This window comes from Ovis aries, chromosome 3 (assembly GCF_016772045.2).
Source record: "Ovis aries strain OAR_USU_Benz2616 breed Rambouillet chromosome 3, ARS-UI_Ramb_v3.0, whole genome shotgun sequence".
In the NCBI taxonomy this organism is placed as follows: Eukaryota; Metazoa; Chordata; class Mammalia; order Artiodactyla; family Bovidae; genus Ovis; species Ovis aries.
The window spans coordinates 93,272,291-93,297,407 of record NC_056056.1 but is presented as its reverse complement, the minus strand read 5'-3'; the positions used below and the strand labels follow the sequence as shown (position 1 = coordinate 93,297,407).

At 36.3% G+C, this 25,117-nt stretch overlaps 1 protein-coding gene across 22 annotated transcripts in view; it reads right to left on the bottom strand.

Annotated features, from left to right (window-relative positions):
* The window catches only part of ZNF638 (zinc finger protein 638), a 135,473-nt gene that overhangs the window by 19,380 nt on the left and 90,976 nt on the right, over positions 1-25,117 (bottom strand). For all 22 annotated transcript variants that reach the window (XM_060412328.1, XM_042246321.2, XM_060412329.1 and 19 more), the window contains 12 exons: positions 16,733-16,791; positions 16,462-16,514; positions 12,222-12,272; positions 10,501-10,572; positions 9,622-9,708; positions 9,110-9,178; positions 8,509-8,546; positions 6,569-6,700; positions 4,590-4,718; positions 3,368-3,409; positions 2,732-2,866; positions 28-153 (listed from right to left, as the gene is read on the bottom strand). In XM_060412328.1, the coding sequence (XP_060268311.1) occupies positions 28-153; positions 2,732-2,866; positions 3,368-3,409; positions 4,590-4,718; positions 6,569-6,700; positions 8,509-8,546; positions 9,110-9,178; positions 9,622-9,708; positions 10,501-10,572; positions 12,222-12,272; positions 16,462-16,514; positions 16,733-16,791 (993 nt within the window). The remainder of the gene's footprint in view (positions 1-27; positions 154-2,731; positions 2,867-3,367; positions 3,410-4,589; positions 4,719-6,568; positions 6,701-8,508; positions 8,547-9,109; positions 9,179-9,621; positions 9,709-10,500; positions 10,573-12,221; positions 12,273-16,461; positions 16,515-16,732; positions 16,792-25,117) is intronic.

Genomic DNA, 25,117 nt, shown 5'->3' with positions numbered 1-25,117 from the left:
ACAAAAACTGATACAAAATAATCTTACCTCTGATGAGTCCATCTTTGGAGATAATGTGCAGGTCAATACATGGTCACCTATGTTCTGTGGGTTTTGTTTCAGAAAGCTGTACATTGACTGAGCAGATTCAGGGCTATCTAACTGAAGAATTGCCTTTAGAGAAGACAAAAAAATATTAAGTTTCTTAAAACATTAAAAGTAAAATTACCATAAGATCTAGCAATTTCATTTTTTAATATATACCTAAAAGAACTGAAAGCCAGAATTGGAACAAGTATTTGTACATGCATGTTCATACAGTATTATTCACACATCCAAAAGGCAAAAGCACAAGTGTCAACCAACAGATGAGTAGAAATAAAATGTGGTTCATGCATATAATGGGATATTTTATCAGCCTCAGCCTCAAAAAGGAAGGAAATTCTGACACAGGCTACAAAGCATGCTGAAGACATTATGCTAAGTGAAATAAACCAGACACTAAAGGACAAATATTGTACAATTCCACTTATATGAGGTACCTAAAATATCAATAATCAAATTCAGAGAGACAGAAATATGAATGGTGGAGTGGTGGTTGCCAGGAGCTAGGAAAAAGAGGGATGGGGAGTTCCTGTTTGATGGACAGGAAGTCTCAGTTTATAAGGAGCCCTGGAGATGGAGAGTGGTGATGGCTGAACAATAATGTAAATATGGTTAACACTACTCAACTTTGACAAACATAATTAAAGAAATTTCTTAAACATGTCAAAAGAATTAGTATCTACTAGTTGGTAGATCGGGCTTCCCTGGTGGCTCAGATGGTAAAGCATCTGCCTGCAGTGCGGGAGACCTGGGTTCGATCCCTGGGTTGGGAAGATCCCCTAGAAAAGGAAATGGCAACCCACTCCACTTGCCTGGAAAATTCCATGGACTGAGGAGCCTGATAGGCTACAGTCCATGGAGTCACAAAGAGTCGGACACAACTGAGCAACTTCACTTCACTTCACTTCTACTTGGTAGATCGGGTGTATTTTATGGAGCAAATACTGTCAAGTTTGCTATAAAACCCTTTCGAACTTTCTAGGTAATATACGGTTGTGTCCATGTCTGCTCAGTCATGTCCGACTCTTTGCTACCCCATGGGCTGTAACCTGCCAGGCTCCTTTGTCCGTAGGATTTGGAATGAGTTGTCATTTCCTCCTCCAGGGCTCTTCCCAACTCAGGAATTGAACCCATGTCTCCTGCATCTCCTCCATTAGCAAGCGGATTCTTTGCCACTAAGCCACCTGGGAAGCCCCAATACATAGTTAATGAAGCCCTAATTTTCATGGGCACATGGCTGAATTAAGAAAAGACAAAGGGTACAGCAAATGTAAAAAGGATTTATTCTTTTGGCTTTAGCCAAATTATGAAAATAAGGAATGATTATTTCTACTTCTTTACATATAACTTAACAGAGTTATCTCTGTGTGTTTTAACACTGGAAAGGACTTTAGAAAATACCTGGTTGACATTCTTTCCTTTTACAAACAAGAACTAAAAGTGTAAACAACTTAGCTAAGGTCACAAAGGTACTTAAGGCTAGATGAACTCAAGTCTAAACTTCCCCATAAGATAATGGTCTTTGCACACATTATCTTTCTACCTTGTACAAGTTTCTATTTCCCCTTAAAACTAGGAGTTCTTCCTTCTTATTACAGCCCAGGAGAAAATAAGATGGTATATTATAATTCTGTTCTGAGGCTGAATAATGTTTACAGTTCAGAAGTTGAATTAAAAGTTGCACAGCATACTGAATATAGAGTTCAGCTACATATTCTACATCATGAGAAACACTGGGCTGGAGGAAGCACAAGCTGGAATCAAGATTTCCAGGAGAAATATCAATAACCACTGATATGCAGATGACATCACCCTTATGGCAGAAAGTGAAGAGAAACTAAAGAGCCTCTTGATGAAAGTGAAATAGGAGAGTGGAAAAGTTGGCTTAAAGCTCAACATTCAGAAAACAAAAATCATGGCATCCGGTCCCATCACTTCATGGCAAATAGATAGGGAAACAGTGGCTGACTTTATTTTGGGGGGCTCCAAAATCACTGCAGATGGTGATGGCAGCCATGAAATTAAAAGACACTTACTCCTTGGAAGAAAAGTTATGACCAACCTAGATAGCATATTCAAAAGCAGAGACATTACTTTGCCAACAAAGGTCTATGTAGTCAAGGCTATGGTTTTTCCAGTGGTCATGTACGGATGTGTGAGTTGGACTATAAAGAAAGCTGAGCGCTGGAGAATTGATGCTTCTGAACTGTGGTGCTGGAGAAGACTCTTGAGAGTCCCTTGGTCTGCAAAGAGATCCAACCAGTCCATCCTAAAGGAGATCAGTCCTGGGTGTTCCAACCAGTCCATCCTAAAGGAGATCAGTCCTGGGTGTTTATTGGAAGGACTGATGTTGAAGTTGAAACTCCAATACTTTGGCCACCTGATGCGAAGAGCTAACTCATTTGAAAAGACCCTGATGCTGGGAAAGACTGAGGGCAGGAGGAGAAGGGGACAACAGAAGATGAGATGGCTGGATGGCATCACCGACTCGATGGACATGAGTTTGGGTAAACTCTGGGAGTTGGTGATGGACAGGGAGGCCTGGCATGCTGTGGTTCATGGGGTCACAGAGTTGGACACGACTGAGTGACTGAACTGAACATATTCTCTACAAGATATACAGCTAAAATAGAAGGGACCTCATTACCTTGTTTTTATTACTCATGTATATATGGTGATCCACTTTCCCAAACTGAAGTCCGACACAAAGTACACACTGAAGTCCATCTTCCGGTAAGTTATCAAGATGTACAAATCGATCGTAAATTTTATCTATATTTACCTATAGTTTTTTAAGAGATAGCATTAGAAACACACACACAGCTTAAGTATCAAACTATAAAACACAGATTAACGATAATTTAATTTTTCAGAGGTCAGGTGACATTCTCTCACAAGAGTAAGAAAATGACTATATAGGTAAAGATAATGTGGTATTAATTTTATATCTGAATGATCAGTGAAACAATATACTAAAAAAGGAAGTATAATCTTTTTTCTATCAACATAACATTTACTCAAAATACCTAACATACCCAATATTTACGCAGGTCAGTTAATATGGTTCCAGAATCTAAAAAATATTTCACATTAGGGACTCCTTTATCCTCTATTTCTAATTTTTTTTCACCAAGAGAAGACTCATATGACATCTCCATCACTTCAATTATTTTAAAACTAGCGCCAAGATTTTCTTTAATTCTTGACAGATGAAAACAATAAAACAAACAATGTTTTTTATCAATTAAACAAGTGCACAAGAGCATTTAAATGCAAAATTTACCTCTGGGTCATTTTCTCTAATCAGGGTTGTAAATATAGCTTCCTAGAAAGGCAAAATAAAGAAGACTGAAGGTGCACACTCTTTCTTATTTATATATTTAATTAGTCAAGATTTATAATAAAATATGAACAAGCATTAAGAACTACCTCATAAAATGAGAGTCAAGCAAAATTTCTGTTCCTTCCAAAAATCTTTCCCTCTTCCTACAAAAGTTATTTAAGTCACACCCGACCATAAACTTTAATTCTTCCTACTCCCCTAAGAACATTAAAGACTAGTAACGGGGTACCATTTAGGGAAAGACACTCAAATTCACATACAAGGAATAAGAGATCTAATTTAGCAGACAGTAAGAGAACTCAAATTACAAAGCAAACTCGAAGATGAGAACAGAGATATAAGCTAGTGAAAAAAACATCACAAGGTTATTAAGTGTACAGCAATCTGATGCTACTGAATTATATAAAGAGGCCAACAGTGGCACGACACAAAGACATCAAAGCTGGAAGAAGCTAGCTGATGAAAGGCTTAAATGTACAGAAAACAAACTTTACCTTGAGACAAGAGTTCTTAAATTTTTTTTCTCTTCAATGCTGACATATATAAAACTACCCCAGCAATTATATCACATTAGAATGATTCTCTATGGAAGGTTTTTTCAAAAGACATGCATTCCCACCTTTCTCTAGAGATTCCTAGTATCTCTGCTTGATGCGCCTCTTAGTAGTAAATGTTTGCAGGCCACACAGAAACAATGAAGGATTTCTAAATCAGTTAAATTCAAATAAATTTGAATTTTATGCCAGTGTCATGACTTTGTGAAAAAGGTTTTGAGGGAGACAAAATTGAAGGCAGAGCATATAACAAACAACTATTTTTAGTATGAGTCTTAAAGGTGAAGCACAGGTGAATGGGATGAAGAGAGAGCAAATTCCAGAAATTTCAGGAGTTAAAACAGATCAGACCTAGCACCAGCTGGTTATGAGAAATGAAAGGAAATAATCCCTTCCACCATACATGAGGGATTGGATTCCCCCAATAGGGAAGTAACTCTCAAACAATGAGATGGGAGACTATGGAGAAACAGGGAGATGCTTTCTTAGTGTCTGAGAAAAAACACATGACCTAAAGAAGAAAACTAGAAAACAAAACAGATTATAATGAATTTGATTAAAAATTTTAATAATATTCTAGTAAATATGATGGTAAATCTATTATTTACCTCGTCTTTTAAATTCATGTTTTCAGGAGCCATACTTATTGAGAGTTGATTTCCATCCATTGATATTGGGAAGCAGGTATAAAATTTTACCATAGAATCTGCAGATTTTCTATTTATTTCTATAAATGCCTTTTAAAATAGAAATTAGAAGAACAAAAAAAAGTCTTATTAAGTTACTTCTCCTTAAAAAATATAATACTTAAGACTCAGATGAATTTTATAACTTACCAAATATTTTTAAAATAAAAAATGCATTCCTTAGAAAGGTAAGACCTACACACTAAGAACACTACAACTAAAACCAAGAAATAATGACTGAACTCATAAGGCAATACTAAAGAGGAATAACAAGGGACACTGTAGTAAATGACACTAAGGAAATCTTATTTATCTTATTCATCACTATATCCTTACTACCTAGAGCAGTATTTAGCATGTAGCAGACATTAAATGAACATGAATCAAGTAAACAAACTCAATGATTGACAAAATATGAGAAATATGAGGAAGGAAAGAACCAAAGAAATGTGTAATGGTTATCAAATTATGTTCTGTCATTTTCTTAAGTATAAAATTGGAATACCATACAACTTGGTTTTAATTTTCATACCTGGGTAAGTAAAACGATTGAACCTTGTTCCATATGTTTGATAGTTAATGAAGTGAAAAATTTTATTTATAGTTTTTTAAAACGAATTATCTCTTTATGTCATTAGCCAGCATATTTATCAAACTTTTAGTATGTTATAGCATGTTCATACAAATCTTTTGCTTCCCATTTACACAAATATTTAAAAAATCATTTATTTCAATTTTGCTTTATGTTAATTTTAATTTCAAAAATGTTTAAAATTTTATATGAGTGAATCTGGTATTTTTCCACATAACATCTAGAAAAATATTAAATCTCAAAAAACTTATCTGTCTATTCAACTCTAATCAAAACTGGGCATAAATAATCTAGATTGGTATTTGGATTTTATGTTTGTGCATATTCACTTCAGTATATAATGCAAACTACGAATCTGCATTATTTATTCCCAGAGTTTCACAATCTCCCCCATTTCAACGTATTATCACATAAAATTCTTATATTAAAAAATTTATTCTTTTTCAATTTTTATCCATCTCGAAACATTATAAATAATGTGCTTTTTAGAAAATAGCTTTAATGAAATATAGTTTACATATCATAAAGTTCACCTGTTTAAGTATACAATTCAATGACTTTTAATGTAGAACTGTGCAACCATTCAAGTAATCTACTTCTGATATAAGGTAAAACTGAATATAATTACTTACACCTACTATCCCTTCCTTCTTTGTTTTCTTAAGTACACTGGTTCGACTCTCAAAAATTTCTAATGATCACCAACTCCTTTCTATAAGAATGCTACTTCCCACCACCCTGAGGGTGCTGTTTCCATTATTTAAATTTCTCTGAACTTTCATGTCCTATAAATAACTTCTACAAGTTGTTCATTATTAACACATTTTGTTTTAAAATTACAAAAGCAATAAACACTTACAGAAAACTGAAGACATACAGATAAAACTAGGCTGGTTCTATGTACTGATGACTCCATCAGTCTGAGTCTGAAAATGGTTATTTCCCATTTGAATATAAATGGTAAAAAAATAAAAAGCAGAAATACTAGTAAAGACAGCTAAACAAAACTTTGTAAGTTGTTAAAAAACTATTATTATATAAAGTATTTTCTGTTAAATGTTCAAGCAAATTTTTAATGGGGAAATCCATCCTTCCCACCATAAAACTACACCTGATTATAAAATAAAACTTTAAAATTAAGTGATTAACTGTATTTTGTATTTTAAAAATACAAAATTTTAAAAATGCCTTAGCTTGAGACAGCTTATTTTGAGGTGTTGCTCTTAAAACCCTTCAAGCTTTGTAAAGTTAATATTTTTCAAAATATGCTTGCAGACAACATGAATTCACAACTATTTTCAACTCTTACCTTTTTATGAGATGATAAAATCAAAATATCCTTTAAACCACCAAATGGTTTTACAAGGTTGGAAACTTCTTCAACAGAATATCCTTTACTAGGCAAATCAGAAATAAGTACCATACACATTTCTTCTGTTTCCTTCAAAACAAATTTCAGAATTGACATTAAAACTTAACTGTTATTTACTTAAGTTATATTTAAGTTTTACACTGCAGATCACTGTTAGAATTTAAATTGCATTTAATATGCTGATTAATTCAGAAAGTTGGTCTAAACCACAAATTAAAAACAGAACAAAATGCATTTTCCCACTCTTTAAGTATACAGAATAATTCTGTCATCTAGTCAAGGTCTTTAGTTCTCTTCTGTAACCACTACTTAAAAAACAAGTTTAAAAACATAACGCTGCCTGTCTTTGACTATAACTCTTTCATGTACAGTTCCCATTCCTGTGCCTTGTGATGCTAATATTTGAAGCTCCAAATAAGCTTAGTTCAGTTCAGTTGCTCAGTCGCGTCCAACTCTTTGCAATCCCATGGACTGCAGCACGCCAGGCTTCCCTGTCCATCACCAACTCCCAGTTTGCTCAAACTCATGTCCATTGAGTCAGTGATGCCATCCAACCATCTCATCCTGTCATCCCCTTCTCCTCCTGCCTTCAATCTTTCCCAGCATCAGGGTCTTTTCAAATGAGTTAGTTCTTTGCATCAGGTGGCCAGTGTAATGGGAGTTTCATCTTTAGCATCAGTCCTTCCAATGACTATACAGGACTGATTTCCTTTAGGATGGACTGGCTGGATCTCCTTGCAGTCCAAGGGACTCTCAAGAGCCTTCTCCAACACCACAATTCAAAAGCATCAATTCTTCTGCGCTTAGCTTTCTTTACAGTCCAACTCTCACACCTATAGATGACTACTGGAAATCAGGGCATATTCTTTTATCATACTGAGTAAAATAATCCCTTTTAAGCAATATAAAAAAGCTTACCTAGTCTCTTAGTATCCTTACCCCATAACCCAATCATCACTACAAAATACTTTCATTTCTGCCTTCTCTTCTCTTAGATCTATTTCATTCTTCAAGATGACCCCCCCCCCAAAATGCCAACTTTTCCTTTAGTGGATGTTGGGTGAAATCCACAAAAGTGCATTATAGTAAATTGGCAACTTGTAACTTTTCTTTCTGGAGGGTGAGAGGGTAGGAAATTATAATTTTCATAAGCTAGTTGAGAATGATTTTTAAATAGCATGCAAACTGTGTTCATAAATGATTCCTTCTAGAATGCAATAAGTAAATCTATATATTCTACTGATGCTTTAAACAGCAGTAGAATATTTTTATATTCTTCTCAAACCAAAATAGTAAGTTAACACATACTACTTCACTACTACTTGACGAATAGGGCAACCATTCTAATATGAACTTATCTTCAGCATCTGAAGGGTCTCAAGATCTCAACCACTAATTTCTAAATTAATGAAATTTTAACATATTCAAAATGACACATATAAGCACAGAAAAACAAAGTGAACTTAATGCCCTTGAAACAGAACTGCAAATGCCACCTGCTCCTCTAACATACAAAAAATTAACTGGTATTCTAAGTATTAACGTATCTCCCATTTGCTTCCATAAGAAAAAAGAAAAAAAGAAATTTCACAAAATTCTGTTGTTTTTCTACTCAAAAACCCAGCTGGCCTAATACTTTCTTCTCAGTGAAAAGAAATGCTCAACAAATACATCTACTTAGGATAATCTGCACCTAAATTTCTGTGACTTACTCTGCAACTCAAGATTTTTGAACTCAAAACATATTTACAAGGTCACAAAAGACCAGGATTTTCACCATACCTTATATGTACATTTTTTACCTGGGTTTATAGTAAGAAAACTACACTGCGTCACAATCTCTTACACTTAAAAAAAAAGTGAAATTAAAACCTGACCTTGTTGACTGGTTCATTTTCTGTGGCCTCCAAAGCAGCTGAAGATACAAAATAAAATAAGAATTCATACAAATGTATTTTATTTATCAAGATCTAACTTTATTCCACAACGGATTAAACAGTAGCTTCACGAAAATGTATGTAACAGGCAAAGGACCAGAGAAATTTAAGTAGGATACAGTTACAAAAATCACTGGCTTTTAAATAATACATTCAGTTTTATTTCTTCTGAGAGCAAAATCAAGAGATAAGGTGAAGATCTGAATCACAATATTCTTAAATTCACCTAGGTATAACCCTATAGTTGTTGCTGTTGAATCACTCAGCTGTTTCCAACTCTTTGCAACCCCATAGACTGTAGCCCACCAGGCCCCTCTGTCAGTGGGATTTCCCAGGCAAGAATACTGCAGTGGGTTGTCATTTCCAACATATTATATATGTTATATTATATATATTATATATGTAATATTATATATATTATATATGTAATATATATCTTCTACATATATATATACCTATGATACAAAAACCTTAGTAAAATTTATTTTTAATCTTTCATCTTTAAACATAAGACAATAAACTAAAATTTCTATTTACCTACCTGAAATAGTTTCTTTAGCTCCATTTTCAGTGGTTTTGACTTCCACATTTGTCTTCATTTCAGAGCTTTCTGCAAGATTACAGTGAAAGTGAAAGTTGCTCAGTCACGTCCGACTCTGTGACCCCATGGACTGTATAGTCCATGGAATTCTCCAGGTCAGAATACTGGTGTGGGTAGCCTTTCCCTTCTCCAAAGGATTTTCCCAACCAAGGGATCGAACCTAAGTCTCCTGCATTGCAGGTGGATTCTTTACCAGCTGAGCTCTTATTAGTCTAGAAAAACACACTAATACAATTAAACTAATGAATATAAACAGGAACTTAAGCTAGGTTATTTTGTTATTTCAAGTCTCCATAAGCTGACCTGATTAAAGACAAAGCTAATACAAATTTTCCTTTGAAACACAAAACAATCCTTTTGATTTTTAAGCAACTACTCCAAAATATACCTCCAATGTATACAGATAGGATTTAATGAAACAAAAGCACTGAATGATAGCAATTCAAGCTTACCTGGTACATTCACAGATTTACTGGTGTCTTTGTTCTTGACAATTCCAGTCTTTTTGACTTCCAGAGACTTCTTTCCACCAGATTTTGCTTTTAAAAGTAAGAGTTGAACCATTATTATAAGGCTCTTTTCAGTCATTTAGCATGTTTCATACTACTATGTCAGTAAATAAGTAGTTCAACTTCATTATAAAAGCAGCTCTCTTCCAGGTATTTCTAATTTTTTTCAATATCTGTTTACCAGTAAGATTTAAAGAAAATATAAACTGAGATATAATTTTTGTTAAGGGTTATTAATGATTCACAAATTTGATCCTCATGTGCCAAAAGCACACCAAAATCACACACAAAAATTCTATTTTATTATTTCCACAAAGATTCTTTACAATTACATTAGTCTACTGGGAAAATATATTAATAAACAGATCATGTTAGTTTCAACATGTTACAATTTAGTGTTTCATTTCTTGATGGAAGATACATTCTTATAACATGGAAAGAAAATATTTAAAGTAGAAATATTAGGGGAGTTCTATAAGCTGAGAAAGATAATATGAAGTGAGAACTCTGAAAACATGAGGAAAAGAAAGATTAAACAGTGGGGAAGTGGTTATAGCAGCCTAATATTATACAGAGTCAGAATGTTTCCAAAAATATCTTCAATGGCAAAAACTATCAAAGACCAAAGCACCTAAAAACAAAAGTTGTATGTGTGTTAAGTTTTAAGTATCAAAAAAGTATCTACTAAACTTTTCAAGATGTTATTAGATACTGCTACTGCTAGATACAAATTCTATAAATTTAAAACTTGCTTTTGATATATTTATTATAGTCTTTAAAACAGAATTAAGAATAAACAATATAACCTTTCAACAGTCTTACCTGTTTTGATTGAAGCTTTATTACCTTTAGCAGCTACTGTTACCACAGATTTGACAGAACCCGCTGACTTCCCTAAATCACAAAAGCTCAGTCAAAACTGGTTTATTTATTAACTAGTATCAACAATACTGAAAGAACCTCACAAAGGATGTAAGAGCAACAGACTATATTTTATTCAAAACATAAAATGCTATCATCTTTAGGGATACAGATCATTTGCTAAATTAGAAATGATAATTCACCTCCCTTTTTGGGTACTTAAAAAATAGCATTCAGGCAAGTTACTTAAATCAAATCAACTAGAAGCAAAATTACTAACTACAGGATATAAAAACATTTCTGACAGCTTTAATGGTTCCAAAAGCAGTTATATTTAGGACCTCCCAATTCACACTTCCTTGGCTCCCAGTCGACTGTTTGTAACTCCCTGGACTATGCGGTCCATGGAATTCTCTAGGCCAGAATACTGGAGTGGGTAGCCATTCCCTTCTCCAGGGGATCTTCCCAACCCAGGGATCAAACCCAGATCTCCCGCACTGCAGGCGGATTCTTTACCAGCTGAGTCACCAAGGAAGCCCTTAAGAATACCTATATCATGGTCAGGCCACATCAAGATTGTTTTGACTCATTCATAATGGGTCCTATTTTAACAGAACTTTTTGAACTTTAACACTTTGTACATATGCATATATTACTGTTGCCTATATTCCAAAATGATGTTTATATAAAGACTCTGATCATCTAAGTGTCACTAAAAAGACTGCCAGAGAACAAGAAAAACTGAACCTTTTTATTCAGAGAGCAACAAGAGGTTTAGTTCTTAAAATCAGGATTCTCAACAAGTAGCAAGACAGTATATGACGAAAAAGCCCAGGATCAGAAGTCATTAAATCCAAGCTGAAGTCATTAAATCCAAGCTGAATTCCACGTTAAATTGTGAAGTCTGGGGAAATTTACTCATTTCTGTGCACACTACCCTATTTATAAACAATGGTGGTAATCACCCTATTTAACAGGACCTTCCGTAAAAATATGATCATGCTTTTGAAAAGTTACTAAAAGAAATTATAACATCTACAATACTTAATCAAAATAGCTTACAAATCCACTGTTCATATCCAGAGAGAGACCTTAATTTTTGCTCAAAAAGAGAAATACTACTCTTTATATTGTCATTTAACCAGTCATTTCCTAGTCATGCCCAAGTTTTGTCACACTGCAGTAACCTTAGCCCAAATGAACCCTTAAGGTGTTTCTTTCACTATTCTATGCTATTACCACAAAGAAATTCACTTTACTACTTCTAGTATAGGAAAAACAGAAAGAGGGATAAATACTAGGGCAAGGAGAAAAAAATTAAATTAGTTACTTTAAAATATAATGTAGCCTACAAAAAAGGCAAATAGAACATAATTTGCCATAAGTTTGTTACCTGGACTATTTTATAAAAGAAAAGTAAACAGAGAAGACGAAAAAGGGAAATATTTCTAATATTCACCACGAGAAATATTTTGCCAGTTAAATTATTTTATTTTGATAATAACTGCAGGAAAAGAGCACTGTCTACTAAATATGCCTTCTTAAAACTTCTAGATGACTGTAAATTTCAAAAATTGGTATACACTCAACAAACACTTTATCACATGAAATCCAAGACTACTGACAAAACCGTCTTAAATAATTTAATTAATATGTCTAACATCCTAATGTAGAAAACATACCTGAAGATTTATTTACTTTGGTTGCAGATGTCTTGGTTTGTCCAGTTTTGGCTAAAATAATAAGAAAAATACATCAATAACACATTACAAAAAATATCATTTACATTTAGGAAAGAGCTAACTTGGCATAACCTTCTTATCCTTATCCATCAGAGGGCAGAGAGAATGAAAACCACAATCACAGAAAACTAATCAACTGATTACATGGATCACACCCTTGTCTAAATGAAACTACGTGCCATGCCATGTAGGGCCACCCAAGACGGACAGGTCATGGTAGAGAGTTCTGACAAAACGTGGTCCACTGGAGAAGGGAATGGCAAACCACTTCAGCATTCTTGCCATGAGAACCCCATGAACAGAATGAAAAGGCAAAAAGGTATGACACTGAAAGATGAACTCCCCAGGATGATAAATGCCCAATATGCTACTAGATAAGAGCAGAGAAATAGCTCCAGAAGGAATGAAAAGGCTGAGCCGAAGCAGAAACAACGCCAAGTTGTGGATGTGTCTGGTGGTGAAAGTAAAAGTCCTATGATGAAAAGAACAATACTGCATAGGAACCTGGAATGCTAGGTCCATGAATCAAGGTAAATTGGAAGTAGTCAAACTGGAGATCAGAGAAGGCAATGGCACCCCACTCCAGTACTTTTGCCTGGAACGTCCCATGGATGGAGGAATCTGGTAGGCTGCAGTCCACGGGGTTGCTAAGAGTTGGACATGACTGGGCGACTTCACTTTCACTTTTCACTTTTATGCACTGGAGCCCTCAAAGTCAACAAGAGTCCAAAATGCAACACTTGGGTGCAGTCTCAAAAATGACAGGATGATCTCAGTTTGTTTCCAAGGAAAACCATTCAATATGTTAGTAATTCAGTTCATTTCCAAGGCCAATGATTCAATATCATAATAATTCAAGTCTATGCCCCAACCACTAATGCTAAAGAAGCTGAAGTTGAATGGTTCTACGATGACCTCATAGTCAACAAGAGTCTGAAATGCAGTCTCAAAAATGACAGAATGATCTCTGTTCCTATCCAAGGCAAACCATTCAGTATCATAGCAATCCAAGTCTATATTCCAACCACTAATGCCAAAGAAGCTGAAGTTAAACGGTTCTATGATGACCTGAAAGACCTTATAGAACTAACACCTTTTCATCATAGAGGACTGGAATGCAAAAATAGGAAGTTAAGCGATACCTGGAGTAACAGGCAAGCTTGATCTTAGAGTACAAAATTAAGCATGGCAAAGGCTAACAGAGTTTTGCCAAGACAACACACTGGTCATAGCAAACACCCTCTTTCAACAACATAAGAGTCGACTCTATACATGGACATCACAAGATGTTCAATGCTGAAATCAGACTGATTATATTCTTTGCAGCCAAAGATGGAGAAGTTCTATACAGTCAGCAAAAACAAGACCGGGAGCTGACTGTGGCTCAGATCATAAACTCCAATTGCAAAATTCAGACTTAAACTGAAGAAAGTAGAGAAAACCACTAGACCATTCAGGTATGACCTAAATCAAATCCCTTGCAATTATACAATGGAAGTGACAAGTCGATTCAAGGGATTAGATCTGCTTGAGTGTCTCAAAAACTATGGATGGAGGTTTGTAACATTGTTCACGAGGCAATGATAAAACCATCCCCAAGAAAAAGAAATGCAAAAAGGCAAAATGGTTGTCTGAGGAGGCCTTACAAATAACAGAAAAGAAGAGAAGCTAAAGGCAAAGTAGAAGAGGAAAGATAAGTATCTGAATGCAGAATTCCAAAGAATAGCAAGGATAGACAAGAAAGCCTTCCTAAGTGAATGACGTAAGGAAATAGAGGAAAACAATACAATGCGAAAAGACTAGAAAATTAAGAGATACCAAGGGAACATTTCACGCAAAGATGGGAACAATAAAGGACAGAAATGGCATGGACCTAACAGAAGTAGAAGAGATTAATAAGAGGGGACAAGAATACACAGAAGAACTATACAAAAAGGATCTTACTGATCTAGATAACCAGACATCCTGGGATGTGAAGTCAAGTGGACTTAGGAAGCATCACTAGGTAGTGGAGGTGATGGAATTCCAGTTGAGCTATTTCAAATCCTAAAAGATAATGCTGTGAAAGTGCTGCACTCAATATGCCAACAAATCTGGAAAACTCAGCAGTGGCCACAGGACTGGAAAAGGTCAGTATCATTCCAATCTCCAATCCCAAAAAAGGGCAATGCCAAAGAATGCTCAAACTACCACACAATTACACTTATTTCACATGCTAGCAAGGTCAAGCTCAAAATCCTTCAAGCTAGGCTTCAACAGTACATGAATCAAGAACTTTCAGATGTTCAAGCTGGATTTAGAAAAGGCAAAGGGACCAGAGATCAAATTGCCAACATCTGCTGGATCATAGAAAAAACAAGAGAGTTCCAGAAAAACATCTACTTCTGCTTCACTGACTACGTTAAAGCCTTTGACTGTGTGGATCACAACAAACTGTGGAAAAGTCTTCAAGAAATGGGAACACCAGACCACCTTGGTATTCTGCCTGCCTCCTGTGAAACCTGCATGTAGGTCAAGAAGCTACAGTTAGAACCAGGCATGGAACAACAGACTAGTTCAAAACTGGGAAAGGAGTATGTCAAGGCTGTATACTGTCACCTGCTTATATAACTTATATGCAGAGTACATCATGCGAAATGCTGGGCTGGACAAAGCACAAGCTGGAATCAAGATTGTGGGGAGAAATATCAATAACCTCAGATATGCAGATGATACCACCCTCATGGCAGAAAGCAAAAAGGAACTAACGAGTCTCTTGATGAAGCTGAAAGAGGAGAGTGAAAAAGCTGGCTTAAAACTCAAACAGTCAAAAAATGAAGATCATGGCACCTGGTCCCACCACTTCATGGTGAATAGGTGGGGGAAAAGTGGAAAGTGCTAGGTTTTATTCTCTTGGGCTTCAAAATCACTGCAGATGGTGACCACAGCTGTGAAATTAAAAGACGCTTGCTCCTTGGAAGAAAAGCTATGACAAACCTAGACAACATGTTAAAAGCAGAGACATTACGTTGCCAACAAAGGTCTGTATAGTCAAAGCTATGGTTTTTCCAGTAGTTATGTATGGATGTGTGAATTGGGCCATAAAAATGACTGAGTGCCAAAGAATCGATGCTTTTGAACTATGGTGTTGGAGAAAACTCTTGAGAGTCCCTTAGACTGCAAGCAGATCAAAGATATAATGTGAAGAACTGACTCATTAGAAAAGACCCTGATGCTGGGAAAGACTGAAGGCAGGACGAGAAGGGGGCGACAGAGGATAAGATGGTTGGATCCCATCACCGACTCAATGGACATGAGTTTGAGCAGGGTCCAGGAGTTGGTAATGGACAGGGAAGCCTGTCCTAGTGCAGCCCATGGGGTCACAAAGAGTAAGACATGACTGAGTGACTGAACTGAACTGAACTGCCTAAGGTTCATGAAAGGTATCAAAAAGAAGCATTTTCTGAGATAGCCCTTAAAGAATAAATTCGAATTTGCTCCACCTTGACCCTCCAAAAGGAGTTTTAATTGGCTTTGTATGTTCATTATCTTGCACAAGGCCTGGTACCTACTAAGTAGGTACTTCAGACGTGCTTACTGCTGCTGCTAAGTCGCTTTAGTCGTGTCCGACTCTGTGCAATCCCATAGACGGCAGCCACCAGGCTCATCTATTCTGGGATTCTCCAGGCAAGATCTGGAGTGGGTTGCCATTTCCTTCTCCAATGCATGCACGCATGTTAAGTTGCTTCAGTCGTGTCCGACTCTGTGCGACCCCATGGACAGCAGCCCACCAGGCTCCTTTGTCCACGGGATCTAGAGGTAAGAATACTGGAGCAGGTTGTTAGCAAGTAAAGTTAACTGGAACTTAAGACAATGACTCCACATGAATGGACTGTATAAAGAGCTGTGAAATGAAATAGGACAGAACAGCTGGAAAATAAACTGCTCTGAGTAACTGAAACATAATGTACACCTGTGTGACAAGAGACTGAAAAAGTAATCTGGGGGAAAGGGTAAGGGGTCATTTATGCAAGGCTGAAGAATATGGGCATTCTCCAATGGATCACTAGCTTAAAACAGGGGCCAATGTGGATCCCTTCTACTAAAGCACAATGAATACTATTTCCCTACCATCACCTTGCAAGAAGTTTCCAGTAAACTGACAAAATATATTAGAGGAGTATTAAAAGTAACAACTTACTAGTAGAAGCTGCAGTCACAGTTTCAATACCTGTGGAAGCATCTGTATCTTTTCTATTAAAAGAAGAAAAAAAATTAGCAAAGAAATTCTAAGACCAAAATCTTCTAAAGATGCAAAGCTTAAATCTAAAAAAGTTTAAAATAATTAATCAGAATGATGTCCCACTTGAGTCAGGGAGATTAAAATATATTAAAAATGTAGTTGTCAAAACTTTTAAAATTTAATTCATATGCCTATTTATTCTCACACAGAAAATCACAGAATTACTTACTTTAAAGTAGATGCAGATGTTTTCTTTGAATCTGACATCTTTTTCTTCACTTCTTTGTTCTATGAAGGAAAAATATTTTGAAAACCTTAAGCCTCTTCTCAAATTATAAAAGGGAATATACAAAAAACACAAAAGCATATGAAATTTATACACATGTACAACCACAAATAAAAATCTTACCCTAAAGTAAAAATGCTAATTACCTTTTCTATTTATAAACAGAAATAAAATATTTTCAACTTGTAATTATACAGTGTAATTCTACACCTTGTCTTTTATCACTTACTGACATTTTCTTATCACTATCTTTTAAAGACATTTCTAATAGTGCCATACCATTTCTGGTATCTAATTACAATCACTCTGGTCAGATCTATCACAATCTTTTGCTTTAATTACTATAATAGACTCATAATGGTCTCTGCTTCTGTCTTTGCTTTTCAACCACCCTCACTTCATTTTTAACATAGAACCAGATTGATAACTGCCAGTCCTAAACTCAAAACCTTTCATCACACTCAGAAAAAAAGTTAATACTTAAAAGTTTACTCTACTCATTTCACCCATTCTTTACCCCCAAATCACCACATATCTCTTTACAGCCATCTCTACTTTTTTGGGCTCCAAAATCACTGCAGATGGTGACTGCAACCATGAAATTAAAAGACGCTTACTCCTTGGAAGAAATGTTATGACCAATCTAGATAGTATAGTCAAAAGCAGAGACATTACTTTGCCAACTAAGGTCTGTCTAGTCAAGGCTATGGTTTTTCCTGTGGTCATGTACGGATGTGAGAGTTGGACTGTGAAGAAAGCTGAGCGCTGAAGAATTGATGCTTTTGAACTGTGGTGTTGGAGAAGACTCTTGAGAGTCCCTTGGACTGCAAGGAGATCCAACCAGTCCATTCTGAAGGACATCAGCCCTGGGATTTCTTTGGAAGGAATGATGCTGAAGCTGAAACTCCATTACTTTGGGCACCTCATGCAAAGAATTGACTCATTGGAAAAGACTCTGATGCTGGGAAGGATTGGGGGCAGGAGGAGAGGGGACGACCGAGGATGAGATGGTTGGATGGCATCACTGACTCAATGGGCACGAGTCTGAGTGAACTCTGGGAGATGGTGATGGACAGGGAGGCCTGGCGTGCTGCAATTCATGGGGTTGCAAACAGTCGGACACAACAGAGGGATTGAACTGATGAACTGAACTACTTTCAATCCCAAGCACCCTTTAAACTCCTAAAACAAAACAAACTACATAGGCATGGACTTGAGAAGTCTTCTGCAGTTGCTGTTTGGAATGCTCCGAATTCAAGGAACAATTTACACCTTCACCTACTTTTCACATTTTTAATGAGACCTTCCATAACTACCTTACTGAAAGGTGCATTGCTCTTTAAGCTTGGCAATTAGTGAACATCCAATAAATATGTGTTAAAATGATGTGAACTTATAATTGCTGTCATTTTATGTTTTCTGTTCTTTGGAGGCATCTTTGCCATTTCCTTTTGTGCCATGTGGGATTTTATCCAAACATCTCCCTTACCCCCAGTAGTTTAGAAGATACTCATCCTCCTGCTTATATTCTACTAATGCTGCTAAGTCGCTTTAGTCGTGTCCGACTCTGTGTGACTCTGTGTGACTCCGTGGACTGCAGGCTACTAGGCTCCTCCATCCATGGGATTTTTCAGGCAAGAGTACTGGAGTCGGTTGCCGTTGCCTTCTCCTTGCCATTTTACTAATGGGCATCTCCAATTTCAAAAGAAATATGAAACTATTGATTTCTTCTTATAAATTTAAAAGCCCTTACACCTTGGCATACATGCTAATTTTTGATGACATTATTTTAGGACAAAGTTATTTTTTTTTAATTCTTTTTTAACAATTTATACTATTTTATAAAGATACAACTATTTGTGTTTTACCCTGTTTAAATGGGCTTCCCAGGTGGCTCAGTGATTAAAAAAAAAAAAATCTGCCTACCAATTTAGGAGATCCAAAAGACTCAGGTTTGATCCCTGGACCGGAAAGATCCCCTGGAAGAAGAAATGGCAACCCGCTTCAGTATTCGTGCCTGGGAAATACCACAGACAGAGGAGCCTGGTGGGCTATAGTCCATGGGGTGGCAAAGAGTCAGAAATAACTGAGCATACATGTGCTCTATGTTTAAATGGTTTTATTACTCTCTGTTGTTTAGTCACTAAACCATGTCCAACTCTTGCGATCCCATGGACAATCTTCTTTTCACGCAACCTTGAGAATGAGTTGCTTGGCTATCTAAGGCTGGTCTACCTCTTTTACATTTTTATAGCTTCTGCCTGGATCACTAGGGCTTTCACCTTTATAACTATGAAACTTAACATCTTCACCAGTTTTTAAGTGGTATTTTCTTTCTGGAATCCTAGTTATATGCAGATTGGGTCTCTTAGATGTATCCACCATGACTTCCTCTTCATTAAAATTAGACGTTTTAACCTTTACTAATAGACTCTTAAGTCCTAAGAAGGATGGAAGCACATCTGCCTTGTTCATTAATGCATCTTCTGCATGTACCACAATGGCTGACATCCAAAAGATGTTTAAGAAATAGTTCTTTCCTTAAATATTTATTTATTGGATTGTGCTGGTTCTTAGTTGCAACACACAAACTTTTAGTTGTCACATGTGGGATCTAGTTCCCTGATCAGGGATCAAACCTACACCCCTTGCATTGGAAGCATAGAGTCTTAGTCACTGGACCACCAGGGAAGTACCAAGAAATAATTTTGGAATTAAAATGAAACTAAACCCTCTTCTGAACTGATTGTATATTCTCAGTTTTATCTGTTATTAATTAGATTTTCCATAATGCTCAAACCACTATGTACTGCTTCCTGGCACTGTTTTTGTTCTCCATGCAGTCTTCTTAAATCTAAACTAACTGCTTGCTCTAGGTTTTAGATGTAATGTCACCATGAATCTTGCTGAAACCAGTAAATCTGTTTTTTAAGTCTTGTTTTTTCTGTTTTCTTGAAGAGCCGTAGCACTATTTTATAACTGCAAAGGTCCTTCTGTCTGTTGAAAACTCTGATTATATTTTTTTCTGTATCAAGAACTCCTGCTTCCTTAAGGAAAATTTTGAGTACCAACATGTGCCCATTTTTCTGGAAAAGAAGAATGCTTGCTTTCAGCAGACTGGTTAAGAATCATTGTTAAAGACGCATGTCTATGCTGGCTTGTAATTAAGCACAAGGTTATTTGTCAGACAAAGTTTGTCATCAGAACTGTGCAGAACCATACTTTAATTCTTCAGGTGTAATACAGGGATACAGAAATTTTTTACCTTTTCTCTAACATTTTATTACTGATTCCAAGAAGTAGCAAAATGAAGAGAATATTTTCTGAATCACAGAGTTCAAGACAGTCCTAACATGAAATAACATGAAACATCAAACATGGGCAGAAAGGTTTTGTCATGGTTTTAACTATTCATGCCAAAATTAAGGCGTAGACCAAGAAAGCTATAGGGCTGACCTTCTTTTTCCTAGTTTGAGTTTCCAGTCTATTTTGTGCTTGCTCTGACAGGAAATCTTAATGTCTTCCCCTATGGTAACAGGCCAAAAGATTGTCCCATAAACTTCTAACCTTGAAGAAGCCATAACCAGAGTTCTGTTGCGGGTTCCCTCTGGTCAATCACAAGAGCGAAGTCATGAGTAAATTCAGCACCATTCAAACCATATTTAACTGAAGAACATCAATGTTTGTGACAGGTAGATGGCATGTTTTCTAGTTTTCAGTGCTGATACTTAGGCCATTCATTATTAAGAAAATCAAAATAGTAAATGTCTGAACTATTCAATTTACACTGCTGCCTAACCAACCTTATAAAAAAGTCATCTAAGAGAATTATTTTAATCTGTTTGAAATACTCTAACACCCTAAATGTATCATTACTCGGTCATTTTCCCAGATTAAACATTTTAGAATTAAAGAATATTGATCTCACATTTAAAACTTTAATAATCAGCTAGTCCTGCTTGAGTCAATGGTATAAAAGCTATTTCTTTCTATTGTCAAGGTTACTAATCTACCCCAAACTTTTACTACTCTTAAGAGTAGTCTGCTTGTCTAGATGAGTGCCCTAACCGGATTTCAGTGATCTTTTCTCTTCTTTCCTTTAATCAACATGCTTTCTTTGCCTTCAGAGTCATTTGCCCAACTAATTCATTCTGCAGATCACTTCCTGATGAATTTTTCAAATCCATCAATTTCACTGTCATAGCCCTCCTGAAAACTTTGAATAACATTTAACTGTCTCAAAATAAAGTTTAAATTATTAAATTATGCATTCAATTCTTGCTTCCCCTTATTCTTCTCTGTCATAGAGGAGGATATGTGTCACAGTTCTGATACATCAGATGGAGGTGGAAGTTGCTGGGGAACTCCTCCTTCTTGGGGGTCTGTGCGGAGGGGAGGAGGGACACTAAAAATTCATTGTGTTCCTGACACATTCCTTTCTTTCTGTTTGAAAGATTGAAATAATGCCAGAAGGTACAATAACCATCTTACAAAAAGGATGAAAAAGTACACGTTAATGACAGTGAATTAGAAAAATCAAAAGGCTGGGTTCCTGAAGATATTTTAGAGCTGTTCTATCAGCCACAGATCACCCACCAGCCAATTTCCTGTTATAAATAAACCTCTTATTTGTTTAATAAACCACTGGAGAAGTTTTCTGTTAACTGAAAATGAAAAAACTTCTAAAGTGGTAATGACAATGGTCATCATGTAATCATTATTCAAATTAGGACAATGGAACAATGAGATGGGCATGTATGTACCTAGTATTAGTAAACTGGGATGATGGGTTACTCCAATAATAACTAACCAGAAAACATAAAAAATAAAACTCTTTTAATAGCAATTGAAATAATATTTATGACATATACAAATAAATAAAAATTAACATGTCTTCCAAAATGCATGTTATGGAAACATTACAAAAGAATGTTAAAAAAAAAAAAAAAAAAAAAGAATGTTATGGAAAAAAAATGTAAAAACTCGCTGAGGGACACAAAATGAAGTCTAAATAAATGAAGAAATAAAACCTGTTTTTGGACAGAAAGATTTAGTACTGTAAATACATCAATACAAATTCTGTACAGTACCAATTAAATGCACATTAAGGTTTTTTAGAGAACAAACTGATTCTAAATCTAATATGTAGGAGTAAATGCTTAAGATTAAGCAAAGATACATGGAAGGAGAAAACAGAGAAAAACGATTCTATTAGAAAAATGACAAGTATTATAAAGCTATAGTTATAAAAATTTAAACTACACAGTATTCATACGAAAATAAACAGACTGAAACAGATCTACGTGTATAGGGTCATTTATACACAAGACAGCTTTACAAATCAATAAGGAAAGATAAATAAGGCATAAATAGTGTTGGGTTAATTGGTTATCCATTTTGCAAACAGTCGTATCATTCACACACTGTATCACAAATAACAGATTTAAAAAATAATGGAAACGTATCTTTCTGGCACTGGTATAAAGGTCTTCTAAAATAAAAGGAAAAAGCCATTAAGAGTAAAAAGGCAATAAAACTGGAGTACACCAAAATTAAAAAAACTGTAAGTATCACATAAGCAACAGACTAAAAGAAAATACTTCTCATGTATGATATAAAATTAGTATCTTAGGATAATGAACACCTTCAGATGAACATTTTTCAAAAGGCAAATAACCCAACAGAAAAATGTGAGAAATAGGATGCAGCGCTCTCCTCCCACAGATTCATCAAAAGTACATCTACATGTAGACCAACTTACAAAGAACATCTACTGAACAATACCAGAAGACAGACTTTCAAAGGAGCATGAAAATCTCCACATAACAGGGAAGGGCAGAAGGAAAGAGAAAATAAAGAAAGGAATCAGGACAAGACCTGTGCCTCTGGGAGGGAGCTGTGAAAGAGGAAAAGGTCTCTGCACACTGGGAAGTCCCCTCACTGACGAGATCAGCTGGGAACAGAGATGGAAGAATGGAGCCTCAGAGGAGAGCTCAGCAACAGAGGTGCAGAGGACAAAGCCAAGAGAAACCTGAACAGACTGCTGGTGCTGGCCAGCTCCCCAAAGCCTAAGATGCTCATCCATTCAACCACTAGGGCAGGTGGAGCTTGTGTCCTGAGGCTTGGGCTTTGGAGGTCAGGCCCAAAGGGCAAGACTGGAGTTGGCTGTGTGAAGACAGTCTGAAGGGGTTATGAGGTAGTACACCACAACTGATGGAGTCCAAGAAGAAGCCTGGGTCCTTCACAGAGACAAGGGACCACTGTTAGGGGGCGCGAGAGGAGAGGGATGTCACAGAAGCTTCTTTCTCCATATGCTCATAGGCGCCCCACACAAATTCCAGGGGTGGGTCCAAGTCGTGGCTGCTACCTCAGATTCCAGAGGTAGGCACGGACTGGAGCCACTGCCGTTGCCAAAGGTTTTACAAACGGATGCAGGTCAATGCCCTCCCTTTTCCGGGAACTTGCATGGCTTGCCACTGCTCCGAGTCTGTACTCAGGGTCAACTTCCCTGGGAGCATGTAAGGCCTGCCACTGCTGCCAAGGGTTTCATGACCCGATGCCAACCACTGGCCCCACCTCTCTGGGGCTTTGGAAAATAACACCGTCACTGCAGAGGAACACAACTGCAGCCCCCACCTTCCTGGGAACCTGCATGAGTCTAGCATCTGTGCACCTGCATACCCCTCATCAAGGTGGTAACAACCAGCACATGCTGACAAAAGAGATAGCAAGCATCCAAATCAAAAACAGCCTTCACACCAAAAAAATATTAAAACCCACACAAGCTATACAGAGATGTTTCTGCTTATAAATAGCCCTCTAAGACTACATGAGATAGTTGTTTCTCCTAAACTCTCAGACTAAGACAAATACAAGGAAAATGAGAAGCTGAGAAACCACTCTCAGTTAAAATATCAAAAATATTTCCCTGAAGGAACAATGAAACAAAACTCTTCAGTCTAACAGATACTTGAGTTGAAAAATGAGATAATGAAAATACTGAAAGAATTAAGAAAGGCTATCAAGAGAAATACAGATTATTATAAAAAAAAAAAAAGAACTAGAAACTGTGAAAAGGAGCTAGGTAAAAATCTAAAAATTCATTTGCCAAGATCAAAGCTGAGCTCAAAGCAGTAAATAGCAAAATGAATAATTTAGAAGAAAGAATAAGTGACCTAGAAGACAGACTAATGGAAAGTACCCAATCAAAAGAGCAGACAGAAAGCCAAATGAAAAAAAAAAAAAGCAATATAACAGACCTATGGGATAATATAACACAGGCCAGTCTATGCAGAGATTGAAGAAAGAGAAAGAAAAAAGGGTACTGAAAATGTATTTGAAGAAATTATGGCTGAAAATTTCCCAAACCTAAAGAAGGAAACATATCCAGATATAGGAAGCACAGAAGGTCCCAAACATGATGAACCCAAACAGACCTACTCCAAGACATAATAAAAATGGCAAAAGTTAAAGATAAAGAGAAAATTCTAAAGGCAGCAAAACAAAAACAGAGTTCATTACTAGGGAACCTCCAGAAGGCTATCAGTTGATTTCGATACATAAATACTGCAGGCCAGAAGGGAGTGGCAGAATAAAAGGAAATGATCAAATCACAAAAAGTAAAAGAAAGGAAGAAGCAAAGAATCAACTGGAAAACAGTTTGGTGTGGCAATACATAAATCAACTACACTTCATTTTTTTTAATGAAAAGTGTAAATAAACTATATTTCAATAAATTTTTTAAAGAAAAAAAAAGAAATAGCAATAAATACATGAATCAATAATTACTTTAAACGTCAATACTCCAATCCAAAGACACAGAGTGGGACTCCCCTAGTGGTGCACTGGATAAGAATCTGCCTGCCAATGAAATGGACACGAGTTCGATCGCTGGTGCTGCAAGACTACCCGTGCCACAGAGCAAGTAAGCCTGGCCCCACAACTAATGAGTCTGTGTGCCGCAACTACTGAATCAGCACCCATAAAGCCTGTGCTCAGCAACAAAAGAAGAAACCAGTGAGAAGCCCACACACAACAGAGACCCAGCACAGCCAAAAATTAATTTTTAAAAATGAAGAAGGGATATACACTATCAGGTGTAAAACTCTTAAAAAAATAAAAGAGGGACAGACTGGATTAAAAAATAAAAGCCTACAATATTCTGCCTACAAGAGATCCACCTTAGGGCAAAGGACACATACAGATTGAAAGTGAGGGCATGGAAAAAGATATCTCATGCAAAAATAAAGAAAGTGGGACTTGCAATACTCCTATCAGACAAAACAGACTTTAAAGCAAAGGCTACAAAGATAAAGGACACTATACAAT